Raw genomic sequence first — 20,326 nt, forward strand, 5'->3', positions numbered from 1 at the left:
GAAGAATAAAGCAGGAGATTGGGCTCTTCAAAACCAGGAGATTAAGAGATTTATAAGAACACACTACAATTACAGAAGAGAAGAATTGATCTTGCTTCACTTCTCATGAAGGCAGCCTGTTTGTATTTGCCTATTCTGCTGTGATCAGCTCAGCAAAGAGTCAGCCAGAAGGAACTGCTGACATGGCCTTGCAATGGATTTGATACTTGCATTACCACTGACTCCAGTACCCCATCCTGCACTGTAAATCTGCAATTCACTCATCAAATTCCATTTTTGTCCTTAGTATTTTTTTAAACTTGTGTTGCTTTATTTGAAGCACTATCCCTTGGAGACAAGGGAAGAGGTTCACTTGGCACAAACCAGAAGTTAGCACAGATTTCAAGATGGAAATAAAGACAGGCACAGAGAGGCACTGCTTCATCTGACAATCTATTTAGAAAACCAATTTATTCCTGAAAAGCTGCTGCTGTTTGAAAAGTGCACTGCAAGAACACAAGCAGGTAGGATGGGTTACTCTAATCCCAAGTACACAGGAGCAGCCAAGCTGGATAAGAAGGCAAGCAAAGGCAAAGAAGACAACCAAATTTCTTATGGCGTTCTCAAGGATACAGAACTTGTCTGAGGAATAGAACTATTCCTAAAATAAAGCTCCAAAGTTTCCCAAATTGCAGTAAATTTCAACAGGCTTGGCAGCACCAGGACTGGCAGCATGCCTGCTGCAAGGCACCTCCTGGAAGCAGCCTCTCACTGTTCATTTTATCCCACTGGTTTTCAGTGGGGCTGTGTCAGGTGAGCACAAGAGCCTACAAACACAGCATCAACAGCCCTCTGAAAACAACTGACTTTAACAGATGTTTGATAAGATTAGTCTAACTGAGGCAAAGTACTACAGACCAATTTCCATTAACTTAAATAACACCAAACTATTTCAAAATCTATGTAAAAGACAACTTAGTTCTCACTGAAGCCAATTTAAGGAGTAAAATCAAATTGCTTTGATATATATCCTGAAGTATTTCTGAAGAAGTCAGACCCTGAATGCAGTTCTCAAAGAAAGTCAAACCAAAAGAACTGGACCCTTTTAATCTGCAATATGGACCCTCCTATTGCAGATTAAAAGCTAACAAGTAATTTACTTGACCACAGCCAGTACAAAGATGCAAGTCATTCTAGAAATACAAAATATTTCACCCACCAAATGAGAACAGCAACTTGTGCCCTGTGCTAAGACTTGGACCTGGCATTGCCTTCAATAATGATTAACAATGCTCTAGGATCAACTAAGCCACTATTTTAACACCTTAAATTTCCTTGTTTGAATTCTACTCCTATGTGATTCTGAACTATCCCATTTAAATGAGTTGATTTTAAATTCAAAGAAACTTCTTGATAAAAAAAATTCAACTCCTACTTACAACAGGATAATTCTGCATTTTCTGATGTTGCTAGCACATCAAACACTTAGTAGCTTTGTAAGATTACCTGGAATGCTTCTATTTGAGCAGTGCTTTTGAAGGCCTTCTTAAAGCACTCTGCACACATTATCTTAGCAGACATTTAAATCTAAATTAAAGAGGGTCTGGGGGAGAAGTCTGCTGTTAACATGAACTGAGTGAGGAAAATACTGGAGTAGTTTGGTAAGCAGTGACCCTACTGGAGTCTGATTTCCACTGGCCCTCTCTGTATGGCTTTTTGGAGAGGCTTTTTTGCCTCCTCACAGAGAAATTGGTCACATTACCTTTTTCTCAGTATGGGAGCATGTAAGGCCTTTTTTCCCCTGTCTAACCAATTTTAAGGCATTTATAATCTTTAAGATAATTTGCCTGTCTTGGCTAGAATTGGAAAGATGTTCAAAGAGCAACCAAGGCAACAACCACAGTAAATTTCCTGGGGAACAACAGCGGAGTTTTGTTTTAGTGTCTCAGGGCAATTCTGCAGAAGGTTTTGAAGCCCAAACAGGACTCTGCCTTTGAGGACTTTGATGTAGTTTTAACTGGCTTAAAATATTTACCCAATGAAGGTGACTCAGTTTTTGAGAAGATGCAAAGGAATTAAAGAAAAAAATAGGGCAAGTTGGCTCACCAGAACTGAGCTAAGTGCTAGATGCTGATATACAAAAGCTACACTACCTAAAAAGATTATAGGAATTTCATTTTGATCACTGGAAGGAAAAATGAATCGATGACACAAAGGTTAAGCTGCATATCAGAACTGATTTACAAAGCAAAAGACTGAGCTGCAGTACAGATTTCTCTTGGATCTACTCCCCATGGATTACTACACTCAAGTCAGTCACTTTCTTCCAGTATTAAAAGCTTCTCCTCACTGGAGTCACCCTGTACTCTGGCTACTGAAATGGCAAAAGCACTGTTTCAAATCTAGCAAAGTCTCACCAGTACTTTTAGCCCCTGGCATTCTGGCAGAATCCAGCTGGGAGGCTCACGAGCCAAAGGGGCCTTTGCTTCACTGAGCTGCTACACAGGAATCTGAGAGAATTTTAAATTGCAATGGCAAAATAAAAAGCAAACTTTTACCAGGAACTCAACACATAAGCAAAAATCTAAGGCTAATAAAGTTAGGAAGTATTTTCAGTAAAAAGTGTGGTAATAACATCTAGGAATTTAAAAGGTGGAGCTTTTTTTCAGAGGTAGGGGTTTTATTTGCTTGGCTTTTGTTTGAGGGGTTTTTTTGTGTTTTGAACTACTTCAGCAGAAAAGACTATCACAGAAATGAGCAGCAGCAGATGTTTTTCAATGAAGGACAATCAAACCAAAACTGCATTTATCTATTTTGCAATTTTTCCTGCACCAAAAATATTGTTCCTGTAGTCTTTACGCTTTCTTAAATTTCATTTGTCAAAACATTTAAAAATGTATTGTTAAACTTACTTTCCCTTTCTGAACTACCAGACTAGAAGGAAGTCTTTCTAATGTTCAATTACAAAATCTTAGAGATGTTTTAAATTAAGGTTATAAAATCTGTTTCATAAAAACATACCTAGATTATGGCAAGTAACCAAATCAGTATTATGGCAAAGTAAGGCAGTGACAGAAAGCACCAAAAGCATCAAGTTTGTTGAAAAACTGATTATGCCATGTAACATTTTCTATACACAGAACACCAGAATCAGTTTTGGGATTTTCCAGGGCTGAAATTCAGAGAGGCAGTCTGGCATTTCACCTGTCAAGCTGGAACAGGAACACTGGATTTTTATCTGGGCCTTTATTCATTAGAACAAAGAAAGAACAGCACACACAGAACTCAGGCAGCATTTAGCACCTCTCAGTACTGTTCACCATTTCAGGACAGAGTTTTATTGTGCAAGATGTTCTGAAAGCTGTTTCTCAGGCCTGGAGTCAAAGCTGGCATTTTTCATGGATGTAGAAGTCACATTTTTCCAGTATGCAAAGACAATACCTCAGAGCAATGTCACATTTTACTGCAACTTCAGGCTTAGATTCAGAAGTTCTGGAGAAATTCTCAGGCTCAGCATCACTGTATTCAAGGACTCTTATCATGGTTTTTCTGAGAGATCATGATGCTCAAAATTTACAAAGGACTGAGAAAAAATAGTGTGAACTTCAGCAAGGAGTCCCACAAACTTTGGGGCACCATCAGACTCCCTGTTTTCATAATCTGTATTATAGGGCATCACCCTTTCAAATTTCAGAAAAAAACCCTGCAAGTCAAATCTCACCTGCAAACAGCAGCACAAAAGAATCAAACGAGCTAAGGAGATGCAAAATAAAAGGGGAAGCATCTCCCAGCAGAGGGACTGAGAGGTAGCTCTTACCTGAAGTGGAGAAGTGCATTAAGAACTAACAAAACATAAATTTACATTCCCCTATGCCATGGAAATCTATTAGGAAAATATTTCAGAGCAAACATCTGTGATACCTGGGAGTATAAAGGCCTGCTTGGTGAATGCAGTGCCAAATGCAAAGTGTGGATATTTTCAGACTTCTGAGGACAGCAGCTGAAAGGATTATTTGATGGGTCAGCATCTCAGCTGCATTAACTGTACAAGCAAATTTTTCCCTTGGAATAAATGGCTGAACAAGAAGTCATTAAAGACAGGGACTAAGAGTACTTAAGCAGCCCTGTAAGATAAACCCATTTTCCAAAGAGGCTGGAACCCAAGTGTCTCATCATAAGTAAATTTTATGAAAACAAATCATGTTTTTTGTTGTTTGAAAACAATCTTCTCGTACAACATCAGTATTCATTTGTTCCTTTCAAATCCACAAAAAAAAAACCCTAGTGGTGACATTTAGTTTGATTAAAAGGCTTACAGAAAATTCTGGTTTTAGAAACAGTTATAATTAGAACAGAGAAATGAACATTTTTTCCTCTGAAATTTTATTTCTGGATTATATTAGCAGAAGCTATTTGTAGGAAAAAACCCCCAGCTTCTCCAACATTTGCAAAGCTAGATTGAAACCCTCTCTTCCTATCACAATGAAATACATCTGGTCAAAGTCTTAAAATGTAACAACTTCAGTGAGTTGATAAAACTTCCCATGCTTCATGCTCCAAAATGGAGGACCAGAATGTTCCGTGGAACAGTGGCAGTGTTTTGAAATATTTATTCCAACACAAGTGATTCTCTGGCATTAGACTTTTTTAAAACAGAAGAGCTAAAAGCAACCTTCCTCCAAAGGTATTCCTTTTGTTCTTCACCAGCACAGACCCAAGCTACCACCAAGCAAGCCTCATTTTGAAAAGGATTTGAACCACCAGAACTGCTCAGCAGCTGCCACATCCACAGTTTCACTCATATATGTGTGAGTACACACACCCCACTCCCCAGCCTGCACAGAAGGAGATAGCTAAAAACTGAAAACAAGAGCAGAAACAAATATGCAGAGGCTCTTCCAAAGCCAGTTATCTAACTGGCACTCCATGGGTCCCCACAGCCTCTCCCTTGAGTCATGCATTCTCAGATAAGATGGAGCCTGAGAAATGTCCAAACTGCCTACAGACACATTCAAAACCTGAAAAAGATATTTCCCATTTCTTAAGAGCTACTTAAATGTGTGCACTGAGCTCTGCAATTGTGGGCTGATCTGGAGGCTCTGTGGGAGGATAGCTGCCTTCCAGGCATAGATGCTTATGCTCAACACCAAAAAGGTACGAATCTTCTGTTGGAAAAGAAAAAAGCCCTCTACCTCTGGCAAGAGATCAAGGGGTGTAAAGCATACTTCAAGAGAGATATGAAACACCACACAGGACCTCAGGAGAAGTAAGTTTGGCTGTTAAGATCTCAAGTGAGTTAACTGTTAGGTTTCCAAATCAGTATTGTTGCATAAATTCCTAGGTACACTGCAAAAGAACACAACACTGAAGTCAATTAAAATTAAATGTCACCCATGTATTCCAAAAGAGTTCTACTGACCTGCATTAGTGCTGAGCTGGCTATCCTGGGAACAGTTTTCATTGCCATCAGAGGTTGACTGTAGTGAAGCAGATGGTACAGTTCTACTTCGCTTTTTGTTGGCCTTCCTTTCTGCTACCTGCCACTCTTCATCTTCGTCCTCGCTCTCACTTAAGTCATCAAACCCAAAGTACTTGATTTTGTAATTGGAACTCCCAGAACTTCTAGAGGCGCCTTCATCTCCCCCTCCCTCGTCTTGATCATCAAACCCAAAAAACTCTAATTTGACATCCTTCTTCGATTTGGTATTGCTTGGTCGGAACCTGGTGGTGGTTTTTGCGGAGGCCATGTCTGCCTTTTTCCTCAGGCGCCCGGCTTCGCCCAGGTCGGTGGGGGCAGCGGAGGTGAACTCGTCCATGCGCTCCATGGTGTCCTGGATGGTGACATTGCAAACCGACAGGCACGACGGGTGCAGAACGGTGTAGTCTCTAGTCCGTCCAACCGTCCCTCTAAAACTGGTCCCACTACTTACAGGAACTTTTTTTCCTGCGTTCAGCCCATCGGTATTTGACTCATTGTTTGCTTTGGATAAAGACTGACTAGTGCCATCCATTAGCTTGTCAAAATTTGTTGCCCCCTGCAGTTTTGCTTTGTTGGATCGACAATATGTCCTACAGTTGCTTGGCCTAGGAATAGTTTGCACAAGTTCTTCGCTAATGGCTTCCTTTGGATTTTCACTATCTTCTTTATCACACTCCTCATCCTTGCTCTTCACCTCTGAGAGATGTTCATTGTCAAAAGCTAATATATACTCTCCAGTTCTGGTGTCTTCAGTTTCATCCTCCCATTCATACAAGTGAGTTCTTAGTGGCCCCTTGGTCTGAGATGTTTCTGATGCAGAATTTGCTGGTTTTCCCACGTGGGAGTCCCAAGAATCAGGCGAGTCCTTGGCTTCAATGTTGCATCCAGACGTGTCTGTGGTCTCAGCATTGGTTTTATTACTGTCTCCAGCATTGTCATAGATGAAATGACTGTTCCCATTATCTTTCAAGTTCTGGATTTTATCTATAAGAAAAGATATATTTATTACTAAAATGGAATATTAAAAAAAGAGTCACCCATGTGGGCAACTTTGGAAAGTTACAATATAACAAAACACATTCAGTGAACATTTGACAAAAAAGGTCTTTATCCACCTGGTTTATACTTCTTAAGCCCTCCAGTTTAAAGGTTTTGCTACAATAAAGTCTTCTTGTAATGTCTACCAAAAAAAAAAAAAAACCTTAAAATGTCACTCTGAAAATATGTGCATCATGTAAAAGACAGTGGCAAACCCTAAATACAACCACTTATTTACCAAGGCAAATTACACAAAAAAAGAGAAACTTTGTGGTGAAATTTTCAGAAAAGACAACTACTGAAGTTTGACACACAAGTGACTTACAGTGAATAACCAGACACAAAGAACAACTACAAATTGTCTATTATGTAAGGAAATAATTTCCTTCTTGTACCCTGAATAAAACAGCAAACAACTTCAACTGTCATTTCATTTTCCTGCTCTAAATGAAAATATTTGGACTTACAAAAGAAATATAAAAATGCAGTTCTCATCACAAGTTTTAATTTTTTCGCTTCTGAAATTCAGGTTTATGCAATGAATTTCTGCATCTCTGAAGAAGAGCTGCTGCCAAAAGTTATTCTCGCACTTCTCCAACCCATAGCCACACTCACATCCTACACTGTCCAGGAGAACAAGCTCCACTATAAGAAGTCAGTTTTTGTAAGGTTTGTTTCCAGCCAACCAGCACCCACACAACAGCAATGCCAGAAGGCAATGCAAGTATTCAAGTCTTCCACCTGCTGTCCTCTAAACTGGTGGGGAAACCACTCCCTTTGTTTTCCCTGAACACCAACAAAAGCATGGTGGATTTGGCACCAGAGTTTCATGGTGACTGCATCGGCCATCCTCTGCTGAAATCACACAGACACACACCCAGCAATATTAGAGGGGCATTTCCATGAAATAAGAATTTCCTGAGAATTTCTGAGACAGTATCAGCAAGCAGAGGAAGCCAGGTGCCTGCCGTTACCACTGGCCCTGAAATGGCTGCCCGGGCCAGGAGAAGCAAGATAAGGAGTCTGACAAAGAGAGGAGTAGCACACGATGGGATAAACTGAATAACGCACAGAAGCAGCTGGGACAGGGCCCATGACAACAGAAAGGCCAGAAGAGAATGTACTTAGAAGACACGTGCAGAAAAATGCAGTGATAAAAGGGGTTCCACTGGCAGAATGCAACCCCAAAGGTTCAGGTTTTTAGGCAGCAAAGGCTTCCTAAACTCATCAGTGGAATGAAGGCCAAAGCATCTCTTTAGCACTAATCCTGACCTCATTAAATTTCATTACCTTCCATTTACGCAAGTGGCACAGAAGCTTCACAGCACTGACCAGGAGATTTCAACCTCCTGATGAGGGAAACAAGCATCAGCACTGTTCCAGGGACTTTGGCTCACTTCCAAATTCAAATGGCATCATCTAAATGCCATCCTTGCACATATGTTTTGTAGAAGAATTGAAAATTCTTATACTGAAAATTCTAGAAGAAATGGCTACCAAATCCAGTTTTGCAGGAAATTGGTTTAATTCCTGCTAAAATTCCTCAGGCAAGCAGGACAAGTAATATCTGACAAACTGCATCTAAGTTTTCTGGAGTCCTGCTGAGGTCTGTCACAGAAGTTATACATAATCAGCTAGAAGTAAAAAAAGCTTTTCACAGAATATATGAAATGCAAAACTCAAAGCTAAATTCCTCACAGAACAAGGAACCCTAACCCTACCATCTCCATGATGGAATCTTGGTTACTATTTTTCAGTATCAACATGTTATACAAGCAATATTGTTATTCCCATTTCAATCTCATGCTTGCCATAATCCAAGAGGCACAAGCAAAATGAATCTTTCTGTAATCAACGAGGTGGTTTGACAGTGTACAGTATGTTCCTTTCTCCCATATGTTTAATATTATTGTGAAGCTGAAGACTACCACAACACTTGAGGCATGAAAAACAGCAAATCCAATTTAAAACATTTTCAGACTTCCTTACTAAAATGCACTGTTTTGCAGCCTCACCATTGCTGTTCCATATCTAAGGAAACTTCTTGTTTCTCCTCATGTAAATGTGATCAAAATCAATTTCTCCAGTCAGCTCGGCTGACCAACAAATAACAAATCCATTGTAGTCCAGTCAAATGGCTTTATTGGTGCTTGGTTTGCTATACTCCCAAGAAATGTAACCAGGCAAAGAGCACTAAGAGCTCTTTATGGTCACAGCAGGACTTGTGCGGCCTTTGTGGCACACGTGCATCAGCAGCTTTGAACCTTGAGTTGTTTGACAAAGATTCTGTAAGTGACAACAAAGTATTGCATCTCAATTTTACCTTTCAGCTCCTGATTTAATACAGCACACCAAGGTACTCCTGAACAGCAAAAAAGTGGCACTTAACCTCCTCCTTGATTCTGGGGCACCAAAATTATAAAAACACACAGTGCTTCAAAAGTCTTAGTAACTGCACCAGGGAGGTTTTTCCATCTCCAATAATAAGCAAGGTTGATGGAAAATGGAACCACTGAACTCTTTAGTGTACACCAGGTAGAAAGTCAGGCTTTAAAACTGGATCATCACAATGCATTACTGGAAAACTAAGCAGTGCCATTTAGAGGAATACTTCCTCTGAAGAGCCTTTGTCAAGCCACTGTTCCCACCCCATCAGCGGGTCAATAGCTGTCAGCCCGAAACTTCAATACCACCAAGTACTGCTAATCACTTGCTAATTGCCCGAAGGTGTACAGGAACCGCAATTCCAATAACCCTGGTTTTTAAAATTACACTATTTATTGGCAGCAACTACTACAGCAGAAGCTAGCATGACAGTAGGGAAAAAATATCAGAAAATTGTGAATGATTAAATATTCTGCTGTCCAAGAGAGACACGGAATTTCTCCTCCTATTTTTAACTCCAATTAAGTTCTTTTGGGGCTCAAATACCAGAATAACTCTCCCAAGGAATTTAAAATCAGCAACAGCATAACCCCCTCCCCAAGTACAAACACTGTACACCTAGGAACCATATCAATGTTCTGTGGTAATCGTGATTTATTTTCTGTTTAGATCACTCGAAGTTGCTTTATTTCATGCTCTAGTTTATGTCACTTAACAAGACAGATGTCTTCAGCATTGCTGATAAATTTCAAAAACGCCAAAGTAAAACTTCCACTCTTTCCCATAAAATGACATGTTTTCACACACACAGATGCATATTACTAAATCTGTAAAACTATATTTAAGTGATGATGATTATTGTTCCAAGTACCCTTAGTAAGGTTGTTCCAAGTAACCACTAGAGAAAAAAATTCAATTTCAGACAATGCAAGATAGTAAATTTACATAAGGCAATAAAGTTTACACTCTTCCATAATATATATAGATACATGCAAACACTCAAACAGCAGGAATGCTACAGAGTTGTCAAAAGCCCACTTCTTTTTCAGTTACAAACCTGCAAACATGTAAGAAATATACATCTATACCTACATGGAAAACCTAAGACAGACTAGATGGATATAAAGATAACTTTCTGTTCCAATCCTATTTTTAAAAATCACTTACTATAAGCACTTGTTAGATGGAACAAATGTTACTCTATACATTCAACAATAAATGCCTCATGACTGCCATAGGTAGCCAGTGGTACTACCTCCTCCTTTTTCATTTTTAAGATCATAGACAAAATGAAGAATGCAACTCTAGAATTAAAAAACTCCACTTTTTTCAAGATAAATTAATTTTTTTAGAGATAAGAAACCTACATCCTTCAGCTCAACATCTGACAATTCTGACATGAAAATGTCTCACATTTCAACTTCATTTGTTCTTTAAGTACATATAACAGTAAAAGTTTGACAGAGGAAACACTGAAGTTTGGAGAAAAGATTAAGAACTCTCTCCATCAAATAGTGAAGCTATGAGTTAACAATTCATACCCTGATCCTTCAAGTATAGCATATACCAAAATGGAATCCAAACCAAAGTAAAGCAATCCTTTAAGAAATCAAACACTCTTCTGGACAAGAAAATGAAGCAACCATAGCATCAATCCTCCAGCCTAGTCCCTGTTTCACTTTTCTTTCATTTCTATTTAACTTACAAGGCTTAGGGACTGGGGCTCCAAGTCTGCAAACATAATTTTCAGTCTGTAAAAACCAAATCACCATTAACAGTCTAACCGTAATTGCCTACAGTCAAACGTTACATGTTTTAGTTAACCATTCAGTGGCAGAGCTGCAGAACCTTATTTGCTATTTTCATGTTACTCAGAGCACAGAGCAGGATGGTGGGCTGTGAGAACAGGGCCTCCTGCTGTAAATTTCTACCCTGAACAGAACAGGGCTCCCAGGGCAAAGCTGCCCCACAACTCAGCCATCATCCCCCTGCAGCCTCCCCAGCAGCAGCCCGTGGCTGGGCAGGGACAGCGCTGCTGTGGCTCACGCACGGTGACATGTGCCAGCTCCATGTGCCAGCTCCATGTGCTGCTGCCTTCCCAGGGATTAGGGACCCAGCTAAAGCCTCCTCTGCCTCGACACCATGCAGGCAGCAGGGAGGCAAGAGCACAGATGGCACCTGAAACAGCACTGGGTCTTTGAGAGCTCTCTTCACCACACCAAGTTTGATCAAAACCAGTTGAATAGCAAACATGTTCGGACAAAAATGAAGAACACAAAAGGACAATCAATATTACTCTTGGTATTATCACAAAATAAATGCTTACTTTTTCCTATGTACTCATGGACAAGTTGCCAGTGTTACATGCTAGCCCTACTAACTTGAACTTTGGGTTAGTCTCCTCTCAATTAAAGCCAAGCAAAGTATCCTCCATGTTACAAACAACAGGCATATGGCCTTCTATAGCCTTTGCAGCATGAAACCTTATTCCCCTTCAGAGCTGGGTAAGCGGCTGTACAAGCCTTCACTTTAATGAGAGAAACATGATTGCTATTCACAACAAACAAATCAACACACACACTATGTTTCTTTCCTTTTAGTATTAGCCACAATTCACTGCAAATATTAAAGCAATGAAATCTTGAAAGCAGGCAGGTGACACAATGCCAATATTACATTCTTGATTTCTCTTGCAATAAAAAAGAAGACATGGTGGCAAGAAAATGAAACATCAAGAACTGTGTGCAGGGCCCTCAGAGCCCTCCAGCTACTGAGGGCACATTCAATGAACAGGCTGCAGCTCAGGAACAGATCTTGACACAGGATGGAGGGAACAGCTTGTTAAGCTCATTATGAGCTCCCGCTCTGCCTGATGTCCCTGAGCACTTGGAAACATTTATTATGGCTCCATTACACCATTACCCATGTTCTCAAGCACAGAGCTACATCACTTCAATCTGCAACTTGCAGCTGACCAGCTAAAGGAAAGGTGCTCACATCACACTCCTCATTTACAGGGAGAGCCCAACTGAGACACACAGAGTGTCATCTCTGGTTTGGTCAGAAAATCAGGAACTGCACAGAAGTCATGCTTCTTTCCAAATTAGAGAACAAACTTCAGTATGCATTGGAAATGAAATGTTTTGATTGGTAAGGAGAAGAGGTTGCAGACTAAACTCCCTTGATCCATTTTCTGTCTATGACTGAAGAACTGGAAAACTCAGAAAAAAAAAAGCCCATTAACACAAAATACACAATTTATGAAATGGGCAAAATTTTTTTGAATTAAGTATCCATTAATGCCTATGAGATCTTGAAAAGCAGTGCCTGTTAATAGGTGTGAACTGAAGACAGGAAGATGTGACTCCCAAGATCAGTTTCATGGTTGACAATCTCTAAAACAGCTAAAATTATAGAACCACATCCACAGCTATGATTACAAATTCTTAAGTAATTGAATTCCCAACAAGTCTGTAGGCAGATGAGACAGACACTGTTTGACTCTTTGCAGATGTTTTAAGTGGCACCTTATTTTGCAGGAAAAAAGTCACAGAAAACCTTTAAGTGGTGAGAATTAATTTACTGCCATGACTTTTCCTTAAGAATCATTTGCTTATCTTGTTTCCTTTTCCAGCACCTTGAATATCAAAATTCTAAGACAATTTATATAAAAAATTAATTAGTTTCTTACACAGTCTTAACTAATGGCACTATGACTCCAGTTAGCTATTCTTTTAAACATGAGACAGAAGACACCTCAGACACCTCTTCTCTCAAATCACCTGGATGCATCTGTCAGTCTGGCAACACACTGTTCAGCATGTCCAACAGACCATTTTTCTCATTCCCTGAGCCTAACAACATTTTCATGTTTTCAGAACATGCTGCTGGCACAACATCTCCCACTGCCTTGGCTCCAGCCTGGGAAAGGCTGAACCCTTATCCATGACATTATTGCTTCCAGCCCTGCAGCCCCTGTATGTTTCAGCCACACAGTAGGTCCTCGTATACTTTTTTCCACTGGGAAGATGTGCTACCAGGAGGCATTGAGAAGTTGTGTCAGACTGGCACACTTGGCAGCCAGTGTACAACTTTGTAAAATGCCCTTGTATTTTTAAGTGGAAGTGGAAGCCTTTCACAGGGGTGCAGGCTGACATGGCCACCTTCCCTCTTGTGCAGAAAATATTCACTGAACTAATCCCTTGCCTTTAGCTCAGGCAATATTTTTACTGGTATGACAAGATGGCTTTTGAAGTAACAACTGTCTTACCCTCTCTTCTTCCAGTCCTTTGGCTAGCAATCAGAAGGTATTCTGCTCTCGCTCATTTTCACTGCACCTGACACCAGTGCATCTCTCAAAACCACCTTCAAATCAACCTGTACATGCACACCTGGCCAAACCAGGCACGGTGAGCTCAGCACAGCTGCCTCCCCAGCAAACCTGCAGGGGCAAAAACACAATGGGCAGAAGACACACTTGGTAGCACAAGAGTTGTCAGAGCCTGACATGTGCTCACCTCTCATGGAAAGTCCAAAGAGACACAATTCCTCCTCACCACAAGCTCAGAAGGGCATCTGTTGCTCAGAGCAGTAAGAGAAGGCCAGAAATAAAAAACTACTAAGTGTGTCATGGGCAGTATGAGGGGCTCAAACATGCCAGAAATACCTGTTTTCATCAATTTTTCTAGGGTGAGCTGCTATGGGAAAAAATTAAAGCATACTCTAACACAGCAACATTAACAATTGTCAAAACAAATGCATACTTAGGCTCAGTCAGTCTGAATTGAGCCAGTACTCATGAATATACTGAAAAAATTGAATAAATACAGCAGTAGTTTCTTAAATGAAAAGATGATCTAAGTTTGAAATTGAAGAACATTTTCCATCCAATTAATAAGACTACAGCAGTTTGAGTCTGAAATAGCTTCTTTACTACTGGTTTCTGCTTGCCTGCATGCTCTGGCCCACTTGAGAGCTATGTACCTTAACAGGGATTTTCTTCTTCCACAAGCACTGACCAACTGTTTTCAATGCAAAGTCATTTCCACTTTTTAACCATGAAAACTAAGAAGCAGTTAAAAGTATGATCTTTTAAAAACTGTTCATTGTACAAGGACATAAAGAAAGGATGATTTGAAAAGTATGGATTGCAATATTTACTGTTGTATAGGAAAGGGGAATTATAGATAAAGGGAATACAGTTCCATGTACTCTATGCATGGACATACACAGTATGAACTGACCTGTCATTAGGAAAAATATGTTGCAGAAATCAGATTCTCTCCTAAACACTGGGGTATTTTTCTGTATTGCTATTTTAGCAAACAAGTACAAACACTGAGATTTAAACAGAATTTCAACCATTTCAGACTTTTTGAAAAAACCAACAGGCCTCCACTAAAGAAGTAGCAGAGGGGGAAAAAAGAAAAAAAAGAGAACAATAATCACACCAGTTTTAACACAGGCTACTGATACAGCAACAAAACTCTGTGTGTAGGGGGAAAGGGGATATGCTCAAAAGGGGAAAACTTACCAAAAAGCAACTAAAGGAGAGTGGATCTGTGGATAAACCCCAGCAATCCACATACCCATCATAACTACTACCATTCAAACAAACCTCAAAACACTGAAATTCTCTGAGCACACACATTTTCTGGCAGACCTTTCCCCCTCTCTGCTATCAGTTTCTTAATGCTTTGACCCAACCAGAGCACAGTTGCAGTTCTTTTTAATCATGGCTGCTGCCAGCTGTCTCCTAAGACTGCCAAATGCTCAGGCCTCATTCAGGTTCCCCCAGCTCTGCTCCATTTTTGGATGGAAAATGACTAAACTGAAATTCTTTCTCACAAAGTAAATATTACTCTCAAAAACTCTGCAGAGGAAGTAAGATATTACTCTGGCTTAACTATTATTTTCCATGTCCATGTCAGTGTTAAACACAAAACAGAAGTTTAAAAACAATTGGAAAGGAATACCCTGACCAATCTGGTGGTCAAATGCAATTATGTAACAAACCCGCACTTGGGAAGTCGAAACTTAACTCTAAAGATAGGGCTGCCCACCCACACAAGCAGGATGCAGAGGCTTTGCACAGAGCCACTAAGGTACTGCCAGGATAGTATGTCAGCAACAGACTTGATGCCTTAAACCCTCTCCTTCCTCAAGGACATCCATTTTCTGCAGTTTACTCTCTGCACTCGGTGCTTTTCCAGCCACCAACCACAAGCAGATTGTGCATCCTGGGCCAAGACACACTGAGCACATCCCTGTGCTCCTGCCCTGCAGAGCACTCGCTCTTAGGAACTACACTTGCCATTCTGATTTGCGACCTGTAAGCGCACTGGCCCCAAGTGACAAATGAGGGCATTAAGAACTATCTAGAAAAACAAAAGAATCAGACAGCAGTCAACAGACAAACGCTGTCTCAGAGCACCAAGAGCAAAACTACTGCCAGAGCAAAACCTGTTTGAGTACCAGTACACAGGAGCAAATGACAAGATGAGGAATTGCTGTTTTCATTATTGCTCTAAATGTTAAGGGGAAAGAAAATTATTTGTTCTTTTAATCCTAAAGAGCTTCCTCAAAGGTCACTGCCAACACAATAACCACAAAATCCATACTTAACACTACAACACAGGAGAAAGGGACACAATTCTTACACCATTCTCTAGTCTGGAAAGATTTTTAAGCCATTCTATTTCTCCCCAGCAAGCAAAACACACTTTCAAGAAATAAATTCACAGGCTCTAAAACAAACCAGACAATCTATGCCCAATTAAAATACTTCTCCCCTAATGCATGATTAAATACCTAATTTTTTTTCTTTTAGAATTAATGCAGGAAAGTAATATTCTCTCAGTCCATAAACCAGAATATGAGGTATGCAGAGATGACAAACATCTCTCAACCCAAATGCCTTCTCTGATGAAGAGTATCAACCCCTTGGACAGACGCTCTGAAGGCCTGAGTTACAGAGCTCAGCACTGCACAAAAGCAAAAGCCAGCAGATCATCACAGCACCCAGAGTCAAAATGCAAACTCACACCACAATGCCAGAAGTATTTCCCTAAGCTGAAATAGCCAGAGTGGGCAAACTAGCTGTCCTAAGTGAAACATACTGATATGCTAATATAACTATGAAATGCCATAGTAACTCCTAAAATTCATCTAACTTTGACATTCATTTTCATTAAAAAATTAATTCAACCTACAAGCTAACAAATACTCTAAAAGAGCAAACTTATAAACTTTGCTCTGCAAGGCCACGTTTTTATACCAAAGCTTGCATGAAATACTATTTGGGTTTACTTCTTACAGAATAAATTTACCAGTTAAAAAAAAAAAAAAGAAATCCCACCAGACTGTTTCAAAAATCCAAATATTGTTCTGAAGGATTTTACCTCACCCTTGTAAGACTGTTTTTACCTCACCATTGTAAGACTGTCTCAACAAGCTTCATTTTCTAAATAGCTGCATTTTTGCTTTATATGACTTACCAGTGTGATATTTTCCTAAAGACACAACTTACTTTCCAGCTACCAAGTTCTCCCTACATTCACAAAGATGATCTAACAGTAACTATTAATACTGAACACTCTTTCATTGTTTCAAATTCACCTAAACCCCTATCTGCAAATTACCTGCTACACACCGGATTACTCACAGACACTCTTCAGACAGTATTAAGTCTTGATCAAGCAACATTAGGGTAAGATTATGAGAAGCTTTCCACATTAAGAGCTCCTCAAAGCCTTTAAAATGAGATTGTTACAAGCACTAGCTGAAGGCTATTAAAAAAAAAAAAGACCAGCAAGTTCTACCATTTTAAATAAAAGATACAGATCCTCAACTGTGTTACATGGCTGCACACCTACTAAAACAAACCTCCAATCAACTGCTTTTAATACCAAACATTAGCTAAAATTAACAGAATTGCATCACCTTCATTTTAATGTCCAGAGGAATGGCCACTGAGGCAGGATAATACAACTGGAGCAGAATTAACTGTACCTCTCAGTTTGTGCATAGCCATGCTAAGTCACATTTTTCAACTCAGTCTAACTCTTAGCATTATCCTCACCTACATTAAAAATTAAGACACAACGATGGCTCATGCTCTCTGGGAGTCCTGAGACCTTTATTCATGCACTATCTATGCAGTATGAGGAGAAGGACTAGCAAACTGCACTTTAAAACAAATTAACAACAAATTAACATTCTTCAACATCAGTACCAACACAGCCTAGTTTCCCACACCAGAGATACAGTGCTGTATGCGGGTTAAGGGGAGCTCACATTGCAGTCTTCCTTACACTGGGAATATTCATGTCCTTCTACCTGCCTGCTTTCCCTCCCAGCCCCCAGCCCTTCCTTTCCTCAGCAGGAATAGCCAAGCTTGTTGTCTCAAGGATCTCTAAGCCCTTTGGACAAATCTGGTTGAATCTGGTGGAGTTCAAGAGTCACCAGGAAGGGGAAAATGATTATGGGGAGGGCAAGGACATGTAAGCAGTTGAGGAACATACACTATTACACTCCTGCCAAGCTCCTTCATCCTCCAGAACTCTATCCCAAATCAATCAAATTAACTCCCTGTAGTTTTGAAAGAGCCTCCCCATTAAACTTTACTCAACAGTCACTACAACAAAGAAGCCTTTGAAGTTCCTACATTTACACTGGCTGACTATACACCACTATCTCTAATTGCTCAGTGTGCTGAGCAACGTCCTCAGAGACAACTTTTATTTATTTTGGATCAGTTTACACACAAGTATAACAGCAACTTAAACAACCCAAGTTTTACTTACACTAACTGAGAAAAAGAAACACTACCACCAAGACTGCAGGCTTTAAATAAGGGTAAGGAAACCAAAGACCCTCCGAGGATGCTCTGCAAATATTCATTTGCAGCTGAATTTCATTTCTGAAGAAAGATATGAAAAGTGTTTTTATCTTCATTTGACTGGGTGTCAACAGAATGTAAGAGACTCTGAAAGAACAGAACCATCAGATCAATATAGAGCTTGTCCTTCACTACTTCTGGCTGAACTGCCACAATCAGTAACAAATACTTCACAAAATCTTAGGGAACACAACTCCTTCAGTAAACTGTGCCTTAAGTAACCTCCCCCTCTGCACTCAGACCACCACCACACTCAGAAGCTGGAAGGACTTATCCACCAAGATTCATCAGCTTCCTCCTGGTCAGAGCTGTGTATTTATGACATACACAGTATTGTCTAGCAAGGAGTTCTAGAATTTAAATAAGCGAGTTTTTCTGTCCTAAATGTTGTACTTAATTATTTTCCACAGGACTGGAATCAGGAAGCACCAATGAAACTGCTCAAGTCTGTTCCTCTTGGCCTTTCACACATGATGAATTTTCAGAGCTCTATCACATTTTCTCCCCATAGCTCTCTCACTTTCTTTTTCAACCTGAAAAATACTGTTCTGACAGAGGCTGTCTACAAGGAAACCATTTCACTGTAAAACCTGTTCTACTACAATCTCTTGTTAAAACCAAAGAAATTCACTGTTTCTTCCCCTTAGAAATACTGGGGGATGAACTTACTCAATTTCTTATGAAAACAATATTCAAACTTTAAAATCCCCTAATTTTTATTTCCAGTCTGAGGATGAATCATAGTGAAAGACAGCTGCTGAAAATCATATGAAAGCAAGAAATATTTTAGCAGCAAAAATAAAGAGCAAGATCAAAAGACAATTAAACATCCTACAAATGTAACTCAAACCATAGCTCAAATCAGCATTTCCTGGGTTTTCTTGAATTAGATCCCTAACATATATATAAAAAATAACTGAACTGTGGCTGTCTTCTACTATTCGGTATCTTCTCGTTTACTGCATTCACAACTGAACAAGTCCATTGAAATTTCTAATCTCTGGGTTAACTATATTTGAGAAATGAAAGTTATATAAGTTCTTCTCATTAAAATTGATTTTGATAACCCAGAGCAAGTCAGTAGGTGTCATCTTCATCTAGGTTCGTCTAATGTGATCTTCTACCCAATTATAGAAGCTGTGGTTTAATCAGCCCATTATACAAAAACCTCTCATGAGATGTAACAACATCTAATATTTTCCAGGAGTGACTTGAGGAAAATTACAGTGCTGTTCAGCTCCATGGTCCCTGTAAACTCCCCTCTGAAAAGTATTAAGCTATCTTACAAACACTCCAAGCCCAAAAACACCTCTAAAAGGAATTCTGACAGAATTCAGTCTCATAGGTCTGAAGTTTTTTATGTACACACTGATATAGTTGTGCTAATTACAAACAGAAAATGTTAGTGCAGCTGAAGTTCAGAAAACTACTCTTCCACCCAAATAATAAAACAGAGCATGGCCTAAGCTGTATCTGCACCTTCATGGCTGTGAACATGTACCCACACTAAATTCTACTACCACTAACTCATCACTACTCAAAATATGTGTTTAAAAACCACAAATGCACTCAGCAATTTTAGAAGTGGAATGTTATTATTCCATTTTATGGAATAACTGGACTAAGTGGACTCACATACTGCCCTGAAGCTAAAGCACTGTACCTTCATCTGCAGACAACACAAGCACCCAAGACCTCAGAGCAGTATGTAAAGTGCAGAATGCTCCTTAGTGCTTTTGGTTAAATAGAGAATACCCTACAATTGTTTACAATTAAAAATTGCCCCACAACTTTATCAGAATACTTACAAATCCCTTGAAAACACAAACTCTAAAGGGAGGTCAGCAAAAATCAGAGGAAAACAGAGGTATATGGACAGTTATGCAAACAAACCTGCAGTTACAAGTTTAGCACTGCTGCTCTTGCATTCTCCATCTTCCACACTTTTGCTTGTGCTCTTTTCTTTCAAGAGAGAAACAGTATTGTCAAAAGGTATGCACTTGCTGGAGGCAACATTTTCTCCACTGTCTGGCTGATTAATTCTGCTGTTTGCTTCAAGTAGAGGAGTGAAGTCCTCAGACTGAGCAGCTTCACCAGGTTCCAGCTGAGAGGAGCTTTTAGCCTGTGACACATTCTTTGAAGACACAGGAAGAGATTCTTCATCACTGTCAAATCCAAATGGATCCTCTGTTACCTCATCTTCAACTTTGGGTTTCTTAGGAACTTCAGAAATATCTGGTTTGACACTGGGCCTCTTCTGTCCTAATTTGGCCATGAAGGTGGTTTCTCCCCATTTTGTACTGAGGGTGGTCCGTTTGTTGGAAAACACTTCATCAAACTTGGAACTGCCATTTCCCCCTTTCCGGCTGTAGGTCTTGCCAAATCGGGATGTCATTTTGGCTCCTGTTTCATATTCTCTGTTGTGAAAGAAAGAAGAAACATCAATTCATCACCTCTCTAGTACAAATGATTGTTACTTCCACCCTTTGTTGGGCCTACAAGCACCAGGCATGTACAGGGCACACAAGCAGCAGATCCATCACCTG

General features: G+C 39.8%; 1 protein-coding gene across 5 annotated transcripts in view; it reads right to left on the reverse strand.

Moving 5' to 3' along the window:
- Nucleotides 1–20,326, reverse strand: part of WAPL (WAPL cohesin release factor) — a 133,832-nt gene that overhangs the window by 40,875 nt on the left and 72,631 nt on the right. For all 5 annotated transcript variants that reach the window (XM_074544668.1, XM_074544671.1, XM_074544670.1 and 2 more), the window contains 2 exons: nucleotides 19,674–20,197; nucleotides 5,399–6,442 (listed from right to left, as the gene is read on the reverse strand). In XM_074544668.1, coding sequence (XP_074400769.1) covers nucleotides 5,399–6,442; nucleotides 19,674–20,175 — 1,546 coding nt within the window. In that variant the 5' untranslated portion in view covers nucleotides 20,176–20,197. The remainder of the gene's footprint in view (nucleotides 1–5,398; nucleotides 6,443–19,673; nucleotides 20,198–20,326) is intronic.

The sequence above is a fragment of the Zonotrichia albicollis genome, chromosome 7, assembly GCF_047830755.1.
Source record: "Zonotrichia albicollis isolate bZonAlb1 chromosome 7, bZonAlb1.hap1, whole genome shotgun sequence".
Lineage (NCBI taxonomy): Eukaryota > Metazoa > Chordata > Aves > Passeriformes > Passerellidae > Zonotrichia > Zonotrichia albicollis.